General features: G+C 41.4%; 1 protein-coding gene across 7 annotated transcripts in view; it reads left to right on the plus strand.

The window, feature by feature from the left end:
- Window positions 1-18,825, plus strand: part of MBNL2 (muscleblind like splicing regulator 2) — a 153,559-nt gene that overhangs the window by 96,148 nt on the left and 38,586 nt on the right. For all 7 annotated transcript variants that reach the window (XM_060079564.1, XM_060079568.1, XM_060079571.1 and 4 more), the window contains exons 3-5: window positions 3,284-3,448; window positions 11,629-11,829; window positions 14,968-15,231. In XM_060079564.1, the coding sequence (XP_059935547.1) occupies window positions 3,284-3,448; window positions 11,629-11,829; window positions 14,968-15,231 (630 nt within the window). The remainder of the gene's footprint in view (window positions 1-3,283; window positions 3,449-11,628; window positions 11,830-14,967; window positions 15,232-18,825) is intronic.

Consider the following 18,825-nt stretch of genomic DNA (forward strand, 5'->3'; position numbering starts at 1 on the left):
CTGTAGACTTGAAAATAATTTTAAATATAAGATATTTGAATAAGTATAATTAAGTACTGATTGCTTTTATCATGTTTTGAAATGAAAAGCTACTCTAGAGAAGGAACAAAAAGCCAATCAAAACATAACTAAATCTGTAATCCTGCATTTACTGTAAAGAAAATGACATACGAATATCTTTCCTTTCTTTGGTAATGCTGACAACACTTCCCCAGTGCTTACTACGTGCCAGGCATTCTCTACACCTTGTGCCTGTATTAGCTCATCTAATCCTACAACAGCCTTTAGAGGGAAACACAATAATTATTTTCATTGTATAGATGAAAACACCAATATACAAGAAATTCAAGTAATTTGCTCGAAGTTACAAAGGTAGGAAAAAGCAGAGCCAACTTATGTGCCCAGGCATCTGCCTCCAGAGCCTGTGAGCCTAACCACACCTCTGACCCCCTTCCGACAGACAGACCCAGGCAAATGATCTTTTTCCACTCCCAAGTCCTCATATATATTCTATTATATTTTAAATTGTGTTAAGTAGCCTATTATTCTATGAAGGAGAATGCTAGATTTTTAGCCTCCCTGGATTTTAACTGTTGCTAATAAATAGGTTAGTACAGTGAGGTAATTGAGTCAGATAAACCTAGATTTAAAATCCAGCCCTACCACTTACCAATTATATAAACTTTGGAAAGTTTCTTGATCTTTCTGAGTACATTTGCTGTTTTGTAAAATAGGGATCATTACAGCTGTTATAAGGAGAAAATGAGATAACCATGTATAAATTGTCTGGTACATGGGTAATCAATAATATACCTCACTCCAAGTGTGTAAGTAAGAACAGTAGGAAATTGTATTAATTCTCATGGAAAAGAAGGTTCCATCAATAAATTACTAATTCGATGTTGTCAATCATGTTCCATTGGCTGAAAATAGTTTATGTAGTTCCTTAAGAGTCCCAGTTGTATCAAGAGATGACAGCATTAACAAAAAAAAACATATTTTTCTAGCCTAATCAAAATTTTTACCTGAAGCTACAAAGCATTACATTAGAAGACTAATGATCAAATTGACAATTATATGAACGAGTAAAATATAATAGCCAAACTGGTAGAAGCGTGGATGTCTCACAAATTCCAACTCCATTCTATGGAACTCTGCTTTCCCAAATCCCTGCATGAGGCCCTTTGTACATTTGTACACATAGGCCCATACGTGTACCCTGTATACATGAGCCTTTCTGGGTGTCATCTTCCAAGTGAACTGACTGTGTTTGAAGAGAGTTTGAACTGAGCTTGCCAGAGAGAAGCCTGGAGAGACTTATCCTCTACACAAGAAATGTCACTCTGTTCAATTCTCCTCCACCCCTGATGACGGGCAGTAGCCACGTCCCGTGACCAGCTCCCACAATAGATGATAAGAATGTATTTGGACACCTGACATAAGGCAGCCAGACCAGAGACTGGTCACACTCCTGTGCTCTAGGAGCTGGCCCAATCTGAATGCTTTCTTGGACATTTTATTTTAGAAAATCCAGAGACTTGGGCAATTGTCAAGGGAAGACAGAAAGAGAAGTAAAAATAAGACATGCCTGAAGCAGGTTGGTAGGGCTGGAGGGACCCTAGGACATCACAAAACAATGAGCAAAGTAAAGTTAGGATTAAAACTTTACCTTAAAAATCTGTAGACAGAAGTAGATGGAGAGAGAAAGAGATTTCTAGACTGCTTTGACTTGGATTATTTTTTTAAAACTTTTTAGTTCATATTAGAGTACAGTTGATTAACAATGTTGTGTTAGTTTCAGGTGTACAACAAAGTGGATTATTTTAAATTGTGGGTCCAGTTTGCCAGGATTTTAACAGTGGACCTTCCAGTACTTGACCCAAGATGTCTGTTTCCTCCCTTAGGATGCTGAATGAAACATCAACAATATGAACTTGAGCCTAAGGAGACATGCTGACCTTGCCCATTGTTACAGAATAACTTTAGCAGAAACGTGACCGATTCCTTCTGGGGTCCCCGGTGCCCGCCTCTGTGTCCTCCCTACAGAGGGCGGCGCAGCCTCTCATGCTGCTAACGTGGGTTGATGAGTGCAGAGCACGAGGCTGAGCCCAGGACCCCTGTCTGCCCTTCTCCGCGGCCGTGTAGGAGGCTGACATTTGGGAGGGAGCCTGCGCCACCACAAGTGCAGCTGAAACGAGCAGGGGGCAGCATGTGAACTCCAGATGTTTAGAATTAGGCTGACTATAAACAAATGTGTTTGCCCAGATCCACCCAGCTTGCTTTTTAAAATTACTTTTATATTTGGTAAACAAACCCATATTCTCTTTTCTTGGTTGCAAATAAGACTAATTCTTTAGGGAATGACAGTCTCCATACTGGTTAACACAGTTCGTTATTCTTTCTCCAGAAATCGCATAATTCACACATCAACATGATTCTCTCAATTGGTAGTTTTGAAAACTTGGGAATTCAGTATAAACACTACCATTTGTGATTACTCTTCAAGACTGGTTTTAGGCACACCTGTCACCTAATTAATTTTTTTTTTCACTTTGCCAACTTTAACATCCCGATGTTACTTTAGCTGTAAACACTCTTCACTACCTCATATTGTGACATTTAATTTTATACAACTGTCACGGGATTGGGGCAGGGACATGGGCTGCAGCTTTCATGTATTATAGCAAACTGCTCCGTTGCAGGTGATTATCTGAGTTCATGCCTGGAAATTTCACCTGTGCATCAGTTACTAAGAAATGTCCGCTCCTATTCTACCACCGCCTCTTCTTCAATCATTCGATTTAGGGGTGTCTTCAGCCACCCTGGAGCACACATTTCAAGACCTTCTGATTACTTTCCCCGCTGCACAAATGTGGCGCATAATTATTCACATTTTGTCATCACTCCAGCACAAACCAACGTTTAGCAAGTTCAAAGCTTCCTTTTGATAAGTCACAATAAATACGCTCCTCTGATGGCCTTCCACACTGCCTAGAAGGGTCTGACTTTACTCTCAGCAGTCACGTTTCCTTAGGGTCTTTTGTCAGAGTTAGAATCCACTAAAAACAACAACATTTCAGGATGCTTCTCTGTTCAACAGGTCTGAGCAAGGCTGATAATCATCGAATGCCTGATTCACCCCTTGTATGTTCCAACATACATGTGCACACATGTGCGCACACACAGATACACACCTTCGTATATAAGGAATGATTGTGAAATGGTTGACAACAGAGTTGAAAGCTACTTATGACAGTCCTAAGACCCAAACTCTTTCTTCCAGGGCCGTTGTTCAAGAGAGAACTGCAAGTATCTTCACCCTCCAACACATTTAAAAACTCAACTCGAAATTAACGGGAGGAACAATTTGATCCAGCAAAAAACTGCAGCAGCAATGCTTGCCCAGCAGATGCAATTTATGTTTCCAGGAACCCCACTTCATCCAGTGGTGAGTACATTGCATCTCATGATGGGCTTGATGATTAAAGTGTTGGTACCAGCAAGGCCAGGTTGACCTAAAATGGTGTCCCCCTACTTTGTCTCTTTGGCTACCATTAAGGCAAATAGCTTTGAAGCTAACTAGATGCTGAAAACAGGGTTTTTTATATTATTTAAATGGAAAAACGCATGTAGAAACTGTAGGCAAAGACAATTTCTAATCAATATCTGGGAAATCTGTGTCACTCCAGCTCTTTCTCACCAGTAACCTCCATATTTGAGCCATCTTAGAAGGGCAATAGTTCTACGTTCTCATTTAGAGTATGAATTGACGATCTATGCAAAGAAGAGATTCTGATGCCTAAAACATTATTAGCAATGCAACAGATAGATTATTTAGTTCAATGGTATCATTTTAAGGAAGGGGAAAATGAAACCACAGAAGTTAGCGGATTTACCCAATGTCCTGCAGCTAATCAGTTGTGGAGCTGAGCCTGGACCTCAGACATCTTGACCAGGGCGCTTTCTGCAGTCTGCTCCCCCTGGAGCCTGGCAGAGGCCTGAAGGAGAGCTGCCTGAGCCACCCACGCCTCCCGTCTCAGAGGCCTGCAAAGGGTGCAGGAGCTGAGACAAGGCCCACAGGATTAAACGCCCAGGGAGTTCAGTCTACGAATACGTACTGTGTCATATTTCACAGTGATTTCACAGTGTTTGAAAGTACTTCCTTAAAGGTCTGGAAATTGCTCTAAGAATGAGGCCCTGAGGGAGAGGAGTGCATTTTTTGGCTTTAGTGAATTTTGTTTGCACTTGTAAATTTTTTGTCAAAAACAAGCTAATTTTTTAAAAAACAAAGCCAGTGAAGTGAGTGAAATTTGCTCTTTTTTAAAAAAGAGGTACATACACAAGAGATGATTGTTTAAAAATCAGTCTTTATTGTATGAAAATTCTATGTCATTGAAAGCTGCTAAATGAAAAGGGATAGCTACCAGGGAGTTACATTTTCTTGTTGTGCGTCCATGAGATGAGATAGGGAAGGTAGGGTTGGTCCAGGAAGAGGGGAGAGAATCTGGGCAGATTGTTGTCAATTCTGCTTGTCTCCAGGTTTCTGCCCAAGAATAGCGGCACAAAGTAGCCAGGAACCAGCTCTGCTCGGAGTAAAAAAAAAAAAAAAAAAAAAGTGCAGGTGCAGGGGACTCCAAGATAAATCAGCTACAGTCTTGTGGGTGTAGAGAGACTCAAGGAAAAGGCAACATAAGATTCAGGCCCAGGGAATTATGATTTTGGATGAGGCAGGAAAGGCTGCTTGGAGGAAGCCCTAAATAAGTACAGCCTAAAGGATGAGAAGGAGTTATCCTAGATGTAAGGACAACACAGGTAGAGTTCTGAACACACATTTAACACCAAATACAGGCGTTTAAGTGGATCTACTTAAAACCATTCACATGTATAATTTATGGTTCTCTTTATTGATACACACATATACATTATTTTATTAAATTACCTAAATGCTAAAATAATTTAATTATACATATTAAATGACGTCTATGGGAATAAACTTAGAACCACCTAGGTCAACACAGCAACAGTGCATTATATCATTTTAATCATTCACTTTTTATTTACTTAGAATTTGTAAGGATTGACCCTGGTAGCCAATAATGGCAATGGTAATAAGAAAATTCCATTCCTGTTATAAACTATTAGTTGAATTTTCTTTGAAAGTTATGTTTATGTATTGTCTCATATATTAGTTAGAAGACAATAATCAGATTACTCTATGAAGAAGGAATATTACATTTAAGTATTTTAATAGAGGTTTTTAAATCGCAAGAAAAATTAGAACAAAAAATGTAATAAACTTAAAAATCATTAACTCTACAAACAAATCACTTCAGAGTCTCAGGAATGAATTAGTGACCTAATACAAGGTAGTAGGCCAAATAATGGCCCTCAAAGGTACCTGGAAATGTAAATGTCACCCTACAAGGAAATAGGGTCTTTGCAGATGTGATTAAGCTAGGCATCTTGAGATGGGGAAATTCTCCTGGATTAAATGCAATCACAAGCATCCTTAGAAGAGAGGCAGAGGGAGAGTTGGCACACATACGGAAGAGGAGAAAGGCAATGTGGCCTTACAGGCAGAGACTGGAGTGATGTAGCCACTAACCAAGGGATGCCAGCAGCCACCAGAAAATGGAAGAGACAAAGAATGGATTCATCCCTAGAGCTTCCAGAGGGAATATGATCTTGCCAAAGCCTTGACTTTGGCCCAGTGAAACTGATTTCAGACTTACAGCCTCCAGAACTATGAAAGAATAAATGCATATTGTTTAAGCCACCAGGTCTGTGTGAATTTGTTAGACCAGCCACGGGAAACTAATGCATGCAGAAATTGCTTAAGACAAAGAAATTGATAAACATAAAGTAGCCAGTATCCCTCCATTTTTAGGTTTCCTTCTTAGGTAAACTTCTCTAAAGAGAAATGCATAGTTTTTCCACTCCCTTTATCTCCCATCTCCCCTGAACCCATCCGCTGACATCTCTCACCAGTGACCTCCATGTTGCTAAACCAATGGGCACTTCTGCTTTTATTGTACTCTTTCGACCTCTTAGTGACATGCAATCCATCTCTCCTTTGCGGAGCACCCCTCGCTCTCTGATCGTTCCTTCCTCCTCTGTCTCCATTGCCCATTCTTTTCCTCTATTATATGTTGAGGCTGCTATACACTGATATGCCCAGTGCTGGACTCCTCTCTCATTTACCCTCTCCTTCATAGTCTCTTCCATTTCTGTGGCTCTGAATCATCTACAGGCTGAGAACTCCCAAATGCACGTTCCCAGTCCAAACCTCTCCTCTGGGTCCCAGGTTCAGGTATCCAGCTTCCTACTGGACTCACCTTCAAATTTCTCACAGGAACTTGACATGATCAAGACCCATTTTTTTATTCTACTACACTTCCATCTCAGTATGTGCAACCAGCAGTTTCAAACCAAAACCAAGCAGATTCTCTCACATCCAGTTCATCAGCAAATCCTGTCATATGTGCCTTCAAGTCCATCTACTTCTTCTCCCAGCACCCTCGTGTGAGCCGCCATCAAGTATTTCAAAATACTTTATAAGCTGTTCCCTCCTGATCTCTCAAGTTCCACTCTTGCTTTATTCCAATGTATCCTGCACATAGCAACCGGAGGACTCTTTTAAACACATAAAGGCATCATATCACTCCCTTTCTTACAACCCTTCAATGCTTTCCCATTTCACTGGAGACAAAGCCTAAACATGTAACCTTGACTTGATCTATAGTGTCATCTGTGATCAGGTCCCTTCCCAGCTCACCAACTCATTCTGGGCCACTCTTCCTTTATCCACTGAGACCAAACCAAACTTTCAGTTCTATGAACACACAGAGCTCTTGCTTGCCTCAAGGCCTTTGCTTTTGCCGGAAGTTTCCTACTACTCTTCACGTTTTAACTTCATCTTATTCATAAGGACTCCAACTCTATCCCCTGCGACCCACCACCAATCTCTGTCATTACCAGTGAGGCCTCCTCATTTCTGCTTATCCATAAAAATGAATTGTCATTTTATTTCTTTGTCCTTCCCCATTAGGGTTTAAGTTCAATAAATGTAGACACAGTGTTCTGGCACCATGTCTGTACCACCAATGAATATTTACTGAATGAATGAAAATGCAATCTATTTTTTCCTCTTCTGTCTCAAATTCATTACATTTCAAAAGTCTCCTTCACCTTATTCCTCCTAGCAGTTTTTCTTTCTCCAATTCCTAACAGAGTGTAACAGCAATTCTTCCTTCCCTTCCCTTCCCAGCACACTGCCCCCAACCCCTCACCTCCCACACAACCTTCCCACGTACACTCAAGATAAAGCAGCAGGTGGGTAGCCTTTAGTAGGACTATGCAAGAGCCTATGCAATCCAGTCCTTGGGGGTGAGGTCTAGCGTTGAGTATTCTGTGCTCCAGAGGTGCTTCCGGGAGTAAAGGGAGAAGCCTTAAGAGATGCCATGTTTTAGGCCTTTCAGTTTGAGTGCCAAATACCTACCCTTTGAAGTCAGAGCTTTCTAAATGTATGAGCTCTCAGGGTCTTGTTTTAAAAAGTCAATTGACTACATTTTAGAGCCATAAAATACCTCGGGCCACTTAGTCATTCCTCCCCAGCCCTGATCCTTCGTCACCACTACAAAATATTAAAGAGCACGTGTGCACATGTGAGTGTGTGATCTTTGAACCCAGACCCACTGCTGTAAGGTACTGATAAGGAAGAGTGGAGAGTGAGAAACACAGGCAGGTGGGGTGAAGCCCAGAGCGAAGGTGGCAAGACCGGCATTTCGGACACGATTTTCTTCCCGAAGACTCTCTGCAGCTCTTGTCCTCTGGCCTCTCTCACTGCAGCTAGTGCTGAGAGATGAGGAGGACCAAATGGATCTCGTCTCAGACCACCTGGCAACAGCCCTCCTGCGGGAACCGCAGGGCCGCTTCTCCCAAGCCCCAGCTCATGGCCTTCCAGAAGCAGAGTCACCTGCCCTTCTCTTACTTAGCTACCAACTCAGACTCAAGTTCAGACACCAGCCTCAACTCCACCTGGAGACCTTAATTTGAATCCAGGGTCTGAGACCCACTTTTCCAGGCAGCCCTAACCTCCTGCCTGCGGGAGGCCCTGGCTGACTGTGGGACACGGCTCCCCGCCAATGCTCACTCTGTATGCTTATGTCTGTAAGGGCAACTCGTGGTTTTGTTCCCTCTTCTGTTTTAAGAAATGACCAACGAAATCTAGTAAGTGCAGAGGAGTGAAAACAGCCCCAGACTGGGAGCCAGGGGTGCTGGGTAGTTTGCCTTGACTCTGCCTGGGCAGTGCTGACCTTGGGGAATCCACGTGGTCTCTACTCTAAATTGCTTTCACCTGAAGACTGTGCAGCTCTCGCTGCCACGCTTGCTTCTCGCGAGTATTGAGAAGATTAAAGGAGACACTGTGTGTGAGAATGCTTTGAAAACAGCCGAACCTTTCACAGATGTAAGGTATTACTGTCAATGATAATAATAATAAATAATATAGTGCCCATCTCTGAAAATTACCATAACTGTATTTTTTTTACTATTCAACTTCAACAAAAAAACACTCTAGATAAAAAAAAGAGAAAATATCTAATTGAATCTATCTTCATAAAGCTTATGAACTTTTAACTTTCACATGAAAGAAAATATATACTTTCCCAACCTATATTTCAAAATAAAGAAGATATTTGCTATCATTTAGTAAGATTTTATACCTCTAGTATTATATTGCTATCCTGACTACATTCCTGTTATAGAATCAATGGACAATTTGGGGGAAAAAAAACCTTTATTAATAATGATTTTTACACTACTAATGATAGGTGCTATTTCTTGCGTTCCAACCATGCGAAGTATTCTAAGAAAGAACGAACACCTTGCTCAGCCCAAGTCTTTAAGCTGAGTAGTTTTACTTCCCTTCTGCAGATGAGAAAACTAAAGTTCAGAGAGGTTGATTTCCTGCCCAGGGTAAAGATTAATAACTGGCCGAGCTCAGGATTTCGAATTCCTGTCTCCCTTTGTCTAATATTTGTATTTTTACTTTTAAATAATACTCTCTGTGACCTATAGTACAGCTAACATCAATAAAACAAACTGCAACATTCATTTTTGACCATTAAATTAGATGAACAAGGAACAAAACTTGGCTAATGGCGAGAGATTTGTTGATATCCAAAAAGGTTTTGGGAAATGGGTTTTGAGGTTCTGACAGCCCATTGACAGTCAAGGTACAACCTGAATGTGTGTCCCTACACTGACCTGGGCTTCAAGTTATCTAAAAGGGAAGGAGGTTGGGAATTTGCTTCAACAGAAAGTCAAAAATGGAGATGTGAGGAGAGCTCTAGTTTCTAAATGTTTACTTCGATCATTAGCCTCTAGATTAAATGACACCAGTCGTACTGGTTTTTCCTAATATTTATTTTCACTCCTCATCTATGACAGTTGTCCCCAAACTGGGCTCCACATCAGATCATGTAGTAAGTTTTTTTTTTAATGCAAATCTCAAGGACCCTGCCCAGACATATTGAGTCAGAATTTGTGATATCTCTATTTATGAAATTCCCCTCAGGCATTTCTGATATAGCTGGTTCTTTGAATCACTGATCTGTTGTGATTTATGACCTTTCAGAATTGATTTTCTTAAATCCTAACATTATAGAGCCCTTATACCATTTAAATCACTTGGCTTCTTTTCAACAGTACTAAATTATAAAAGCTACAGTTACTGAAAACCACAACGTTCTATAATTATGACTCAAATAGGTTGAAAATGGAAAACATTCATGTATAAAACTCTGTAGAAAGTCAAGGAAGAAAAAAAATCCTAACTGCCATCAATTTCCCATGTTAAGACCTCATGAAGCAACTTTCCCCCAAAGTGAAGTTTATGTCAGAGCCATAAAGATCTAAGAGCCCCTTGTGAGGGTGCAGCAGCAGCCCTCTAAGACCATTAGAATCACCTCTTCCGTCCCTCCCCCGACCAGCCACTTCAGTGAAGCCTTTCAGCCTCTCCAGGAACTCCCCGCACAAACTATCAATAATTCACTGCTTGCTAACATCATCGTTTGTCAAAGATATTTTTCCATTATTGCTGTCAACAAAAAACTTAATACACACAGATTATTATTTTTCCCATATGTTCAACAACTCAGAGCTATAAATAGACAACAAGAATGTTACCCATAATGTACAAATAGAGAAGTAGCATGACATGGTCAACCACATAGTTCAATATGAGAAAATTGCATTAACATGTGATTGCAAATACCTAAAATATCCTAAAAATAAATAGGGTAAAAGTCATCCAATAACTAAAAACAAAACAAACAAAAACTCTTCAGATCCAATTCAGTGCAAAGTTTATTCTAAGAAAAATCTTTAGCATCTTAAGTTTTTAACATCAGTTCTTTGAAAGTGAAGCAAAAGTTTGTTGTTCTCTTAAATGTACATTTTTAACATTGGCTCTTTAAAAGTGAAGCCAAGTTTGTTGTTCTCTTAAATGTGCATTATTTCCTTTCTGAAAGGCATATTTTCAGGTGAAGCTTTTGAAAACAATCATCTCTTCAACCCTCTAATATATTTCTTCTTATCCCTGGACAAAGAGTATAGTGATAGAGAAGTTTAGTAAGGAACTCTATGCCCTTATCACTGCTGTGTTGATTTTGTGACCTAGGAAACCAAAGCCACTTTTTTTGTTGTTTTTTTTTTTTTTTTTTTTTTGCGGTACGCGGACCTCTCACTGTTGTGGCCTCTCCCGTTGTGGAGCACAGGCTCCAGACGTGCAGGCCCAGAGGCCATGGCTCACAGGCCTAGCCGTTCCGCGGCACATGGGATCTTCCCGGACCGGGGCACGAACCCGTGTCCCCTGCATCGGCAGGCGGACTCTCAACCACTGCGCCACCAGGGAAGCCCCCAAAGCAACTTTTAATGGCCAATGGAAAAGTTCAAGCCCTTCTGTCCAACCTTTCAGGAAAGGAAGATTGGATCTAGACATAGTTGAGCTAGAGCAAGAAATAGCAGGTCTAGATGTAAGCTGCCTATGAATTTTGGGGTTATATATGCTAGTGATAGAATATGGAAACATACTGGTAAATCTGAGCAAAATAAAATACCAAATAATCCCCACTTTTTGAGAGTGTATAAACTTGGTCAGTCTGAAAATCAGTCTATAGTCAAGGGTTTTTCTTTCTTCCTCTCCCTTTGAGAGACACGTCGGAGAAATCAAAGACTATGAGTCAGCATTCCCTAAGTTTTACTGCCTTCTTGTTGGAACACTCAGTAGTTTGGAATGATGAGCAATTAGAGTGAAATTATCCTTTTCTAGAGAACACTTTCATGGGGATAAAAGTTTAACCTGGTCCCTGTAGTTCGGTTTCTATCATGTTCTCCCAAGTGTTTGTGTGGTTTGGGGAGGAGAGGAGAGGATCTGTATGGACTTCATTTCTATTAAGCAAAAAACAGAGAAGCTTAATGAATTTTCACAGTTCAGCACTGATCTATGCAACTAACACAAAGAGTCTTGTATGCAATGAATGAATTTTGCTCAAATGACACTTGCTGGTGATTTTTTAAAGTTTTATTCTAAAGGAACCTTTGTCTTGTGTTATCTTCCTTTAACAGCCCACTTTTCCTGTAGGTCCCGCAATAGGGACAAATACGGCAATTAGTTTTGCTCCTTACCTAGCACCGGTAACCCCTGGAGTTGGGTTAGTCCCAACGGAAATTCTACCCACCACACCTGTTATTGTTCCCGGAAGTCCACCTGTCACTGTCCCGGGCTCAACTGCAACTCAGAAACTTCTCAGGACTGACAAACTGGAGGTACTTCAATTATATTTGTGGTTTGAGATGCATTTGTGGTAGAACTATACCTCTATGTAAGTGAATGCTTGTAAGATATTAATTCAGTCTTGTAAAACAGCCATGCACACACATTCACCTAAAAGCCATGCATTCGTAATTCTATTGTTTGAATTTAAGGTCAAGTATAAAGGAAATTAGTCTGTGGGAAAAGAATAAGTTTAATACAAACAAAAAATCTGTTGTGTGGAATGTGTGTTCAGGGGCAAAATATGTAACAACCAATGGAACATTGAATCAATCACTATGCAGGCCACGAAGATGGCTCCCAAGGGCTCCAGCTGTGCCAGGCATGAACCTTTGCTGGATCCTAGAAAGGTCTGGTAACGGGCAGGTTAGGAGGCCAGCAGCCAGGACAAGGGAGACACTCAGGGACAGGGGTGGGAGGACGTAGGACTATGACTACTGACCAAGTGGTATGATCATATTTCAGTATTTTGAAGAACTAGTATGGCTGCTCTAGCATGTTCCAGGATATCAGCCCCAGTTATGTACAGGTAAACAGGGGGAACTGGAGCCTGGGAAAATCTAATTATTGATTTGAGATATTTTCTTTAACTTAAATTCAAGTGATCTACAAAAGTCAAGAAAACACAGACTTAGAGAACAAACTTATGGTTACTGGGTGGGGGAAGGGTGGGGGGAAGGGATAGTTAGGGAGTTTGGGATTGACAGGTACGCACTGCTATATTTAAAATGGATAACCAACAAGGACCTACTGCAGAGCACAGGGAACTCTGCTCAATATTATATAACAACCTAAATGGGGAAAGAATTTGAAAAAGAATAGATACATGTGTATGTATAACTGAATCACTTTGCTGTACACCTGAAACTGTCACAACATTGTTAATCAACTATACTCCAATATAAAATAAAAAGTTAAAAAATTCATATATTTATAAAACATAATTCTTAAGTCATGAGTCAAACCAACTCACCTGTACTTTACTAGGTAAAATTTCTCTTTAATCAGTTAGGGCATTCATCCATTTATCTTAACTGCTGTATCCTATGACATTTAATAGAGCATTTTATATGGGTGTGTAAAGAGTCTGATAGATTTTTCAAAGAGTTCCTTTCATTCAACCACCAGTTAGTTGTTAGGTGATATATATGTATGGTTAGGATGTACACTGTGCTTTGCCTTGGATCATTTGACAATGTTCTTTCAATGTGCATTTGTTTAAATATTTGCACAATAAATATTGAAAATGATAAAATGTCACCTAATACCAGCTTCCATCTGGAGTATATAGATCCCCAAATGAAAAGACAATAAACTCCCATCGCTACTGTTTTGATCAAGACTAACCCTGTGAATATTGAACAGACCTTTCATGGGACTGGAAAAGTGTTTGGGGCTCCACCTGGTGGACCCATGAAGGTTTCGTGTTCAGTACGTGACCGTGTGGTTTAGAAAACAAATTAAATCAGCTGAGTTGGGAACAAGTTGTCGTTCCCAACAGGATTGGTAGACAAAGACATATGTAAAACTGATTCACGAGGACTTTAGCAAAGCAGCTTGCAATTCATTTCAAACCAGGAATGAAGTCAGCTGCACACAGAGCCCCTTGGTAAATGCCTGATGGCTACTCTACACCCCAATGCAGTCTTAGCCTGGAGTCATTCCACTTACAGAGGGAGGCATACTCAGGATCTGTGGGAACAGTTTAGTAATTTTTATTTTGTACATTTTATGAGCTAAAGATGGAATGTTGGATAATATCCAAAGTAGAAGGAAACAATGAATAATTTTGTGATTTATCTGTTTACCCTTTACACTCGCTTGGTCACTGGTCAGTGAAACTGTATTTCCCAAGTACTTTTGACTCTCACAAGGCTTGAATGTCATGTCAGTGACCCTTCCTGTAATGTCACTAATGATAAAGATGTGAACCACCGCTTGAGCACATCAACTTTGGATGTGGAGCCTGAGAAGAAAATAACTTACAATTTTACTAGTAATTCTTCCCTGATAATGATATTTATAAATATAACTATTATGTATATATGTTATTTGTGTTACTTGACATTATCGGTATTTAGGGCAAGGTTAAGAATACTCTTTAAATTCCAAAGAAAATTTTCTTTAAACAGTAAACTCCTGAACCACAAGAATTCCCAGAGGATGGAGCATTGCACAGTTACTTGAGATTTTAGGATAATTAAGGATTAAGGAATAAAAAAAAAGAAACCATACATCACACTTCAAACTCTATTCTACTTCCCTCCTTTTACTTCTTTCCCTTTATCTCTTCCCATATTTCTCTCCGTTTTATTTTGTATTTTTACCTTCTTTCTGTGCTGTCAGAAATAATAATATTGTGACTTAAATGAAAGTTTTGGTGTCTTAGATATCGTAGTTCTCCTAATTTATGAGTATAAGCATACGTTATCTTTGTGGAGCAGGATAGACCTATGGGAAAACGGGAGTATTCACGTTCACTCCAGCCCCACTCCCCATCCTCAGAAAGGAGAAACAAGTTCGTCACGTCGCCTTATTCTTTTAGCAGTTGTGCAGCAATGACCTTGTGGCTTGATCTTTGGTGAAATAATCCCTCCATGTAAAAAGCCTATAAAATCCCAGAGTTGTCATGGTAGAAGAAGATGTGGCTATATATAGACGCCCAAATTTTATATACGTGTGTGTGTATAGATATATATACACACACATAGATAATCTCCAAATTACTATATATATATATATATAATAAACTATTCTTTCTTTCCTTTCTTCCTTCCTTCCCTCCCTCCCTCCTTTCCTTCTCTAAATAAATAAATCCCAAGAACAATGGGGGCCTTGTTGATTTAACTGCAGATTTTGACTTTCTTAATATAGATTCTCACCCCAGAAGAGAGGGCGAAGTAAAACTCAAATTATTTTGCCCGGGATTCCAGTTACTTGAATCCTGGATAATCAAATGTTTATATTGTAAATGGCACAAAAGCCACCATTAAAAGAAAGGAAAGGCATTTATTCCTTTTCTTTTTTTTTTTTTTTTTTTTTTTTTTACATCGTGGCTGCGCTCGCAGAGGTAGTTCCCGGCGGCCCTGGGGCCTCCTTCTGCATCGTGTGCTCTTCTCCCCGTGTCCTAGGTCTGCAGGGAGTTCCAGCGAGGAAACTGTGCCCGGGGAGAGACTGACTGCCGCTTTGCACACCCCGCCGACAGCACCATGATCGACACAAACGACAACACCGTAACCGTTTGTATGGATTACATAAAGGGGCGTTGCATGAGGGAGAAATGCAAATATTTTCACCCTCCTGCACACTTGCAGGCCAAAATCAAAGCTGCGCAGCACCAAGCCAACCAGGCCGCGGTGGCCGCCCAGGCAGCCGCGGCCGCGGCCACAGTCATGGTAAGTGGGGCGCGCGCGCCGCGCACCTACCCCGGCCCGCGAGCCCGGAGCCGCGCCTTCCGCGCGGGGACGCGCACGCTCCCCAGACCGCTGGGAGCGGGGGACGGCTGCTGTTCCCGCTGCTCCGCTGCCTACGTCCTGTCTCGGTTGCCCCCGTTTTGTTTTGTTTTGTTCTGTTCTGTTCTGTCCCTCCCTCCTTCCCTTCTGCAGCACAATAAGTAAATCCCTCAGGCGGGCGCAGGGAACGCGGGGCGGGTGCGAGCGCCCTTCCCCACGCCCAGATCTGCTCGGAGACCTGACACGGGCGGGACCGGCCCAGGCTCCTCGCAGAGCGGGAAGGACCAGGGAGGCGGCCCAGAGACAGAGACAGAGAGACAGACAGACAGAGATAGAGAGAGAGGGAAACAGGGCGAGAGGCCTGCGGCGGCGGCTGCGCATCACCCGCAGCGCTCCCGAGAAGCAGTCGGGAGCCAGGAGCCCTCGGCTGGCGGCCCCAGCTGCCCGGCTTTTCCCTACCCCCATCTTTTGTCCCTCTTCTGTCACTTCTCACAAAGGCCATGCTGCGAACTCTCTCTCCCTAAATGAAATTTTATGCAGAACATCAAGTCATGAAACAGCTGAAGATGGAGCTGTAGGGCTGGTGCTTGGCAAAAAAAAAAAAAAAAAGCCCTGGAACCCAGCCTCAGGTCCCTGAGTCACTGTCCTGTCTCAGGCCCCACCCCAGACCTTTGGGCTCTGGATTCGAATTTTAAAATATCCCCAGGTGTTTTGTATACACAGTAACATTTTGAGAAGCCCCTAGAACACTTAAATTTAGCTGTATTCTGGGATTACCTGAGGGATCTTGAAAGGTTCTAACATCAGTCCCTTCCCCCAAGTTTCTTATTTAATTAGTTTGGATGTGGCCTGGGCAGGGGCTTTCTTTCTTTATTCTTCCTTTATTTATTTAGAAGCTCCCAGTTGATCCCAGTGTGCAGCAAAGTTTGAGAACCATCGCACTGGCCTTTAGAATTAATTTGTTTTCATGTGAGATCTCTAGCTTGACAGAAATCTGTTTTAATACATGATAGGCACTGGGCGTCCATTCATTCAAAACATATTATATAATGAGACCTGCCGTGCATCGGGCACTTGCTGGCTGGAAAAAATAAATTAGGCAGCTTTCCTTGCCCTCGGGGAGCTTGGAGTTTAGCGACAAAGCGATAATGCTCCTCCATGACACAAGGGAAATGCATAATGGGGTCCGGGGTGGAGGAGGGGCAGGAAAGACTCAGCGGCCAGTCATCCCTCAAGAAAGACAGATACGGCTTCAGGGATGAAAGGTATAGTTTAAAACACATTGTTCTAACTAGCGACCACCACTTCATACACTAATGCCTGATCAGAATGCAAGGGTAGCTGTTATACACCAAGTTCATATTACTCAACATTCTTTCCACAAAATTTTTTTTAGAGAATGATTCATTTTATTTTATTTTTTTAGAGAACGATTCGTTTTATTTTTTATTATTTTATTTTTGGCCACACCACACAGCTTGCAGGACCTTAGTTCCCTGACCAGGGATTGAACCTGGGCCCTCAGCATGAAAGCACAGAGTCCCAAACACCGGACCTCCAGGGAATTCTCTCCACAAATGTTTATAAGGCCTGGCCCAGTGATAAGCAACAGGGATGCAGAGAGGAAGGCACGGAGCCTGCCCTTAACGTCATCACCACTTAGTGTGGCCTGTGTGCTTATTCACACCTTTCCAATCTCAGCTTATTTCCAAGAATCTTGGGCACTGAGTCCTTCATCTCTCTCACTGTTTCTTCTCAGAGTCCTTGTCCCTTTAGTGTTTTTCCATCACTGGACATAACAGTAATTTTTCTGTGTGTGAGTTTCTATATATGTGGGAATGTATGCATCCACATAAGAGAGTCAGGACAATATAGATAAATTCTCCCCTTTTTGTTCTCATAAAAGAGTGGTTTTCAAAACTGATTATAATTAGGTGCAGGGGGTGAGGGACCTGTAGGGGAGATGAGAATCAATTGGTCACTTAATGCTGATGAAAAAGGAATTCTTTTAGAGAGCAAATGAGGTCTTCTATATACTTCTGCAGTGTGGAATCCATCTTACCATCCACTTAGTGAAGATCTCATCCGACCGAGAAGTAAAATGTTTTTCATTGTAATCAATCTTTCAGGCCAGCCCAGATTTATTCTAACTGGTGTGTTGATCGTTGGGCACAAAGAACACGTTTTTACCTCAAGCGAATGTTATAAATCATAACTAGGTATCAAGGATACCCCCAAGGCTAATCAGAACTCTGGTTGCAAGAGACAACAACTTTACTAGATCATTTAGTGCCCTCCAAGAGAGGAGAGGTAAAATAGGGCTCAGGGGTAGATGGATCCAGAAACTTGAAAACCAGTAGGTCTCTCTCTTTTCTTTTTTTCTGCTTCTCTTGGTGTATCAGCTCCATTCTCTAAGATCAGCTTCTCCAGACAACACTGACCATGGCTTTGGACACCTGTAGGGACACATTCTTACATTTCCTGACAAGAGACAAAAATAGTATCTATACCATCTCTAATTAGGAAAAAAAAAAAAAAAAAGAGCCACCAGGGTCATTTTGGTGGTTGTCCTGTGGGGAGAGTAATAGCATGCCATGATTGGCCCAGCCTGGATCACGATGGCCATCTCTGGCCACTGGGATATGAGACGAGGTTCTGGGACTATGAAAAACGTAGTCCCTATACCTCAAATACCTGTTAAAAAAAAAAAAAACACTGGTACTAATAGTGACCTTTACAGCTGAGCCCTGAATTTATCTGAGCCTTGATTTATCCGGCTGTTACCTAGAAGTACCAGTTCTAACATCTGCAGTCAATATGTTCTTCAATCACCGAAGGAACAGTGCACCTAGAGTATGTCAATGGTAGATGACCTGGGTTGATGGAGATAAGAGAAGAAATGGCCATTTACACAAACAGCCCAGTATCTTTAAATCAAGATTCGACTCCTCCATGTGCCTTTCTGTGCATTTTCACATCATTTTCATCAAGATGCACAGACGTTGTTGCAGTGGATGTCAGTATATTTAGTTACCATAGTTTTCTAGATTGTTACCCTGTGCCCAGCTTTGGAGTTCTGATACTTCAGGTGATCTTGCAGCACCGTCAAAGACAACCCAAAGGAATGTAGTTTCAGAACAAAAGCGTCAGCTTCTTTCTGACAGTGACATGAAAATTACTGAATCTGTCATGTCTTTTTAGTTGAAGTGAGAGGCTCATTTGAAACCAGTCTAGTTGCAGTTGGATGAAGTCAAAGTATTCTTATTCTCGTAGCAAGATTACTCTGTACACTGAAGAAAAACGATTATTTCCTTATTTAAAAGAACAAATGGGAGTGATGATTGCAGTCAGAAGATATTAGTATTCCATTCCCCTGGGTTCCATATCTGAACACCAAGAATTTCTGCAGTGCAATTTTTATTATTGCCGGGATTTCCCCTTCTTTGGATTAATTGGACCCTGAAAAGGAATTTAAAGCTTTGATTCCAGAAAAAGAGCCATCTCTTTCCTTTCGAGCCTTATTCTTTTGCACTGCCT

Source organism: Mesoplodon densirostris, chromosome 17 (assembly GCF_025265405.1).
Source record: "Mesoplodon densirostris isolate mMesDen1 chromosome 17, mMesDen1 primary haplotype, whole genome shotgun sequence".
NCBI lineage: Eukaryota > Metazoa > Chordata > Mammalia > Artiodactyla > Ziphiidae > Mesoplodon > Mesoplodon densirostris.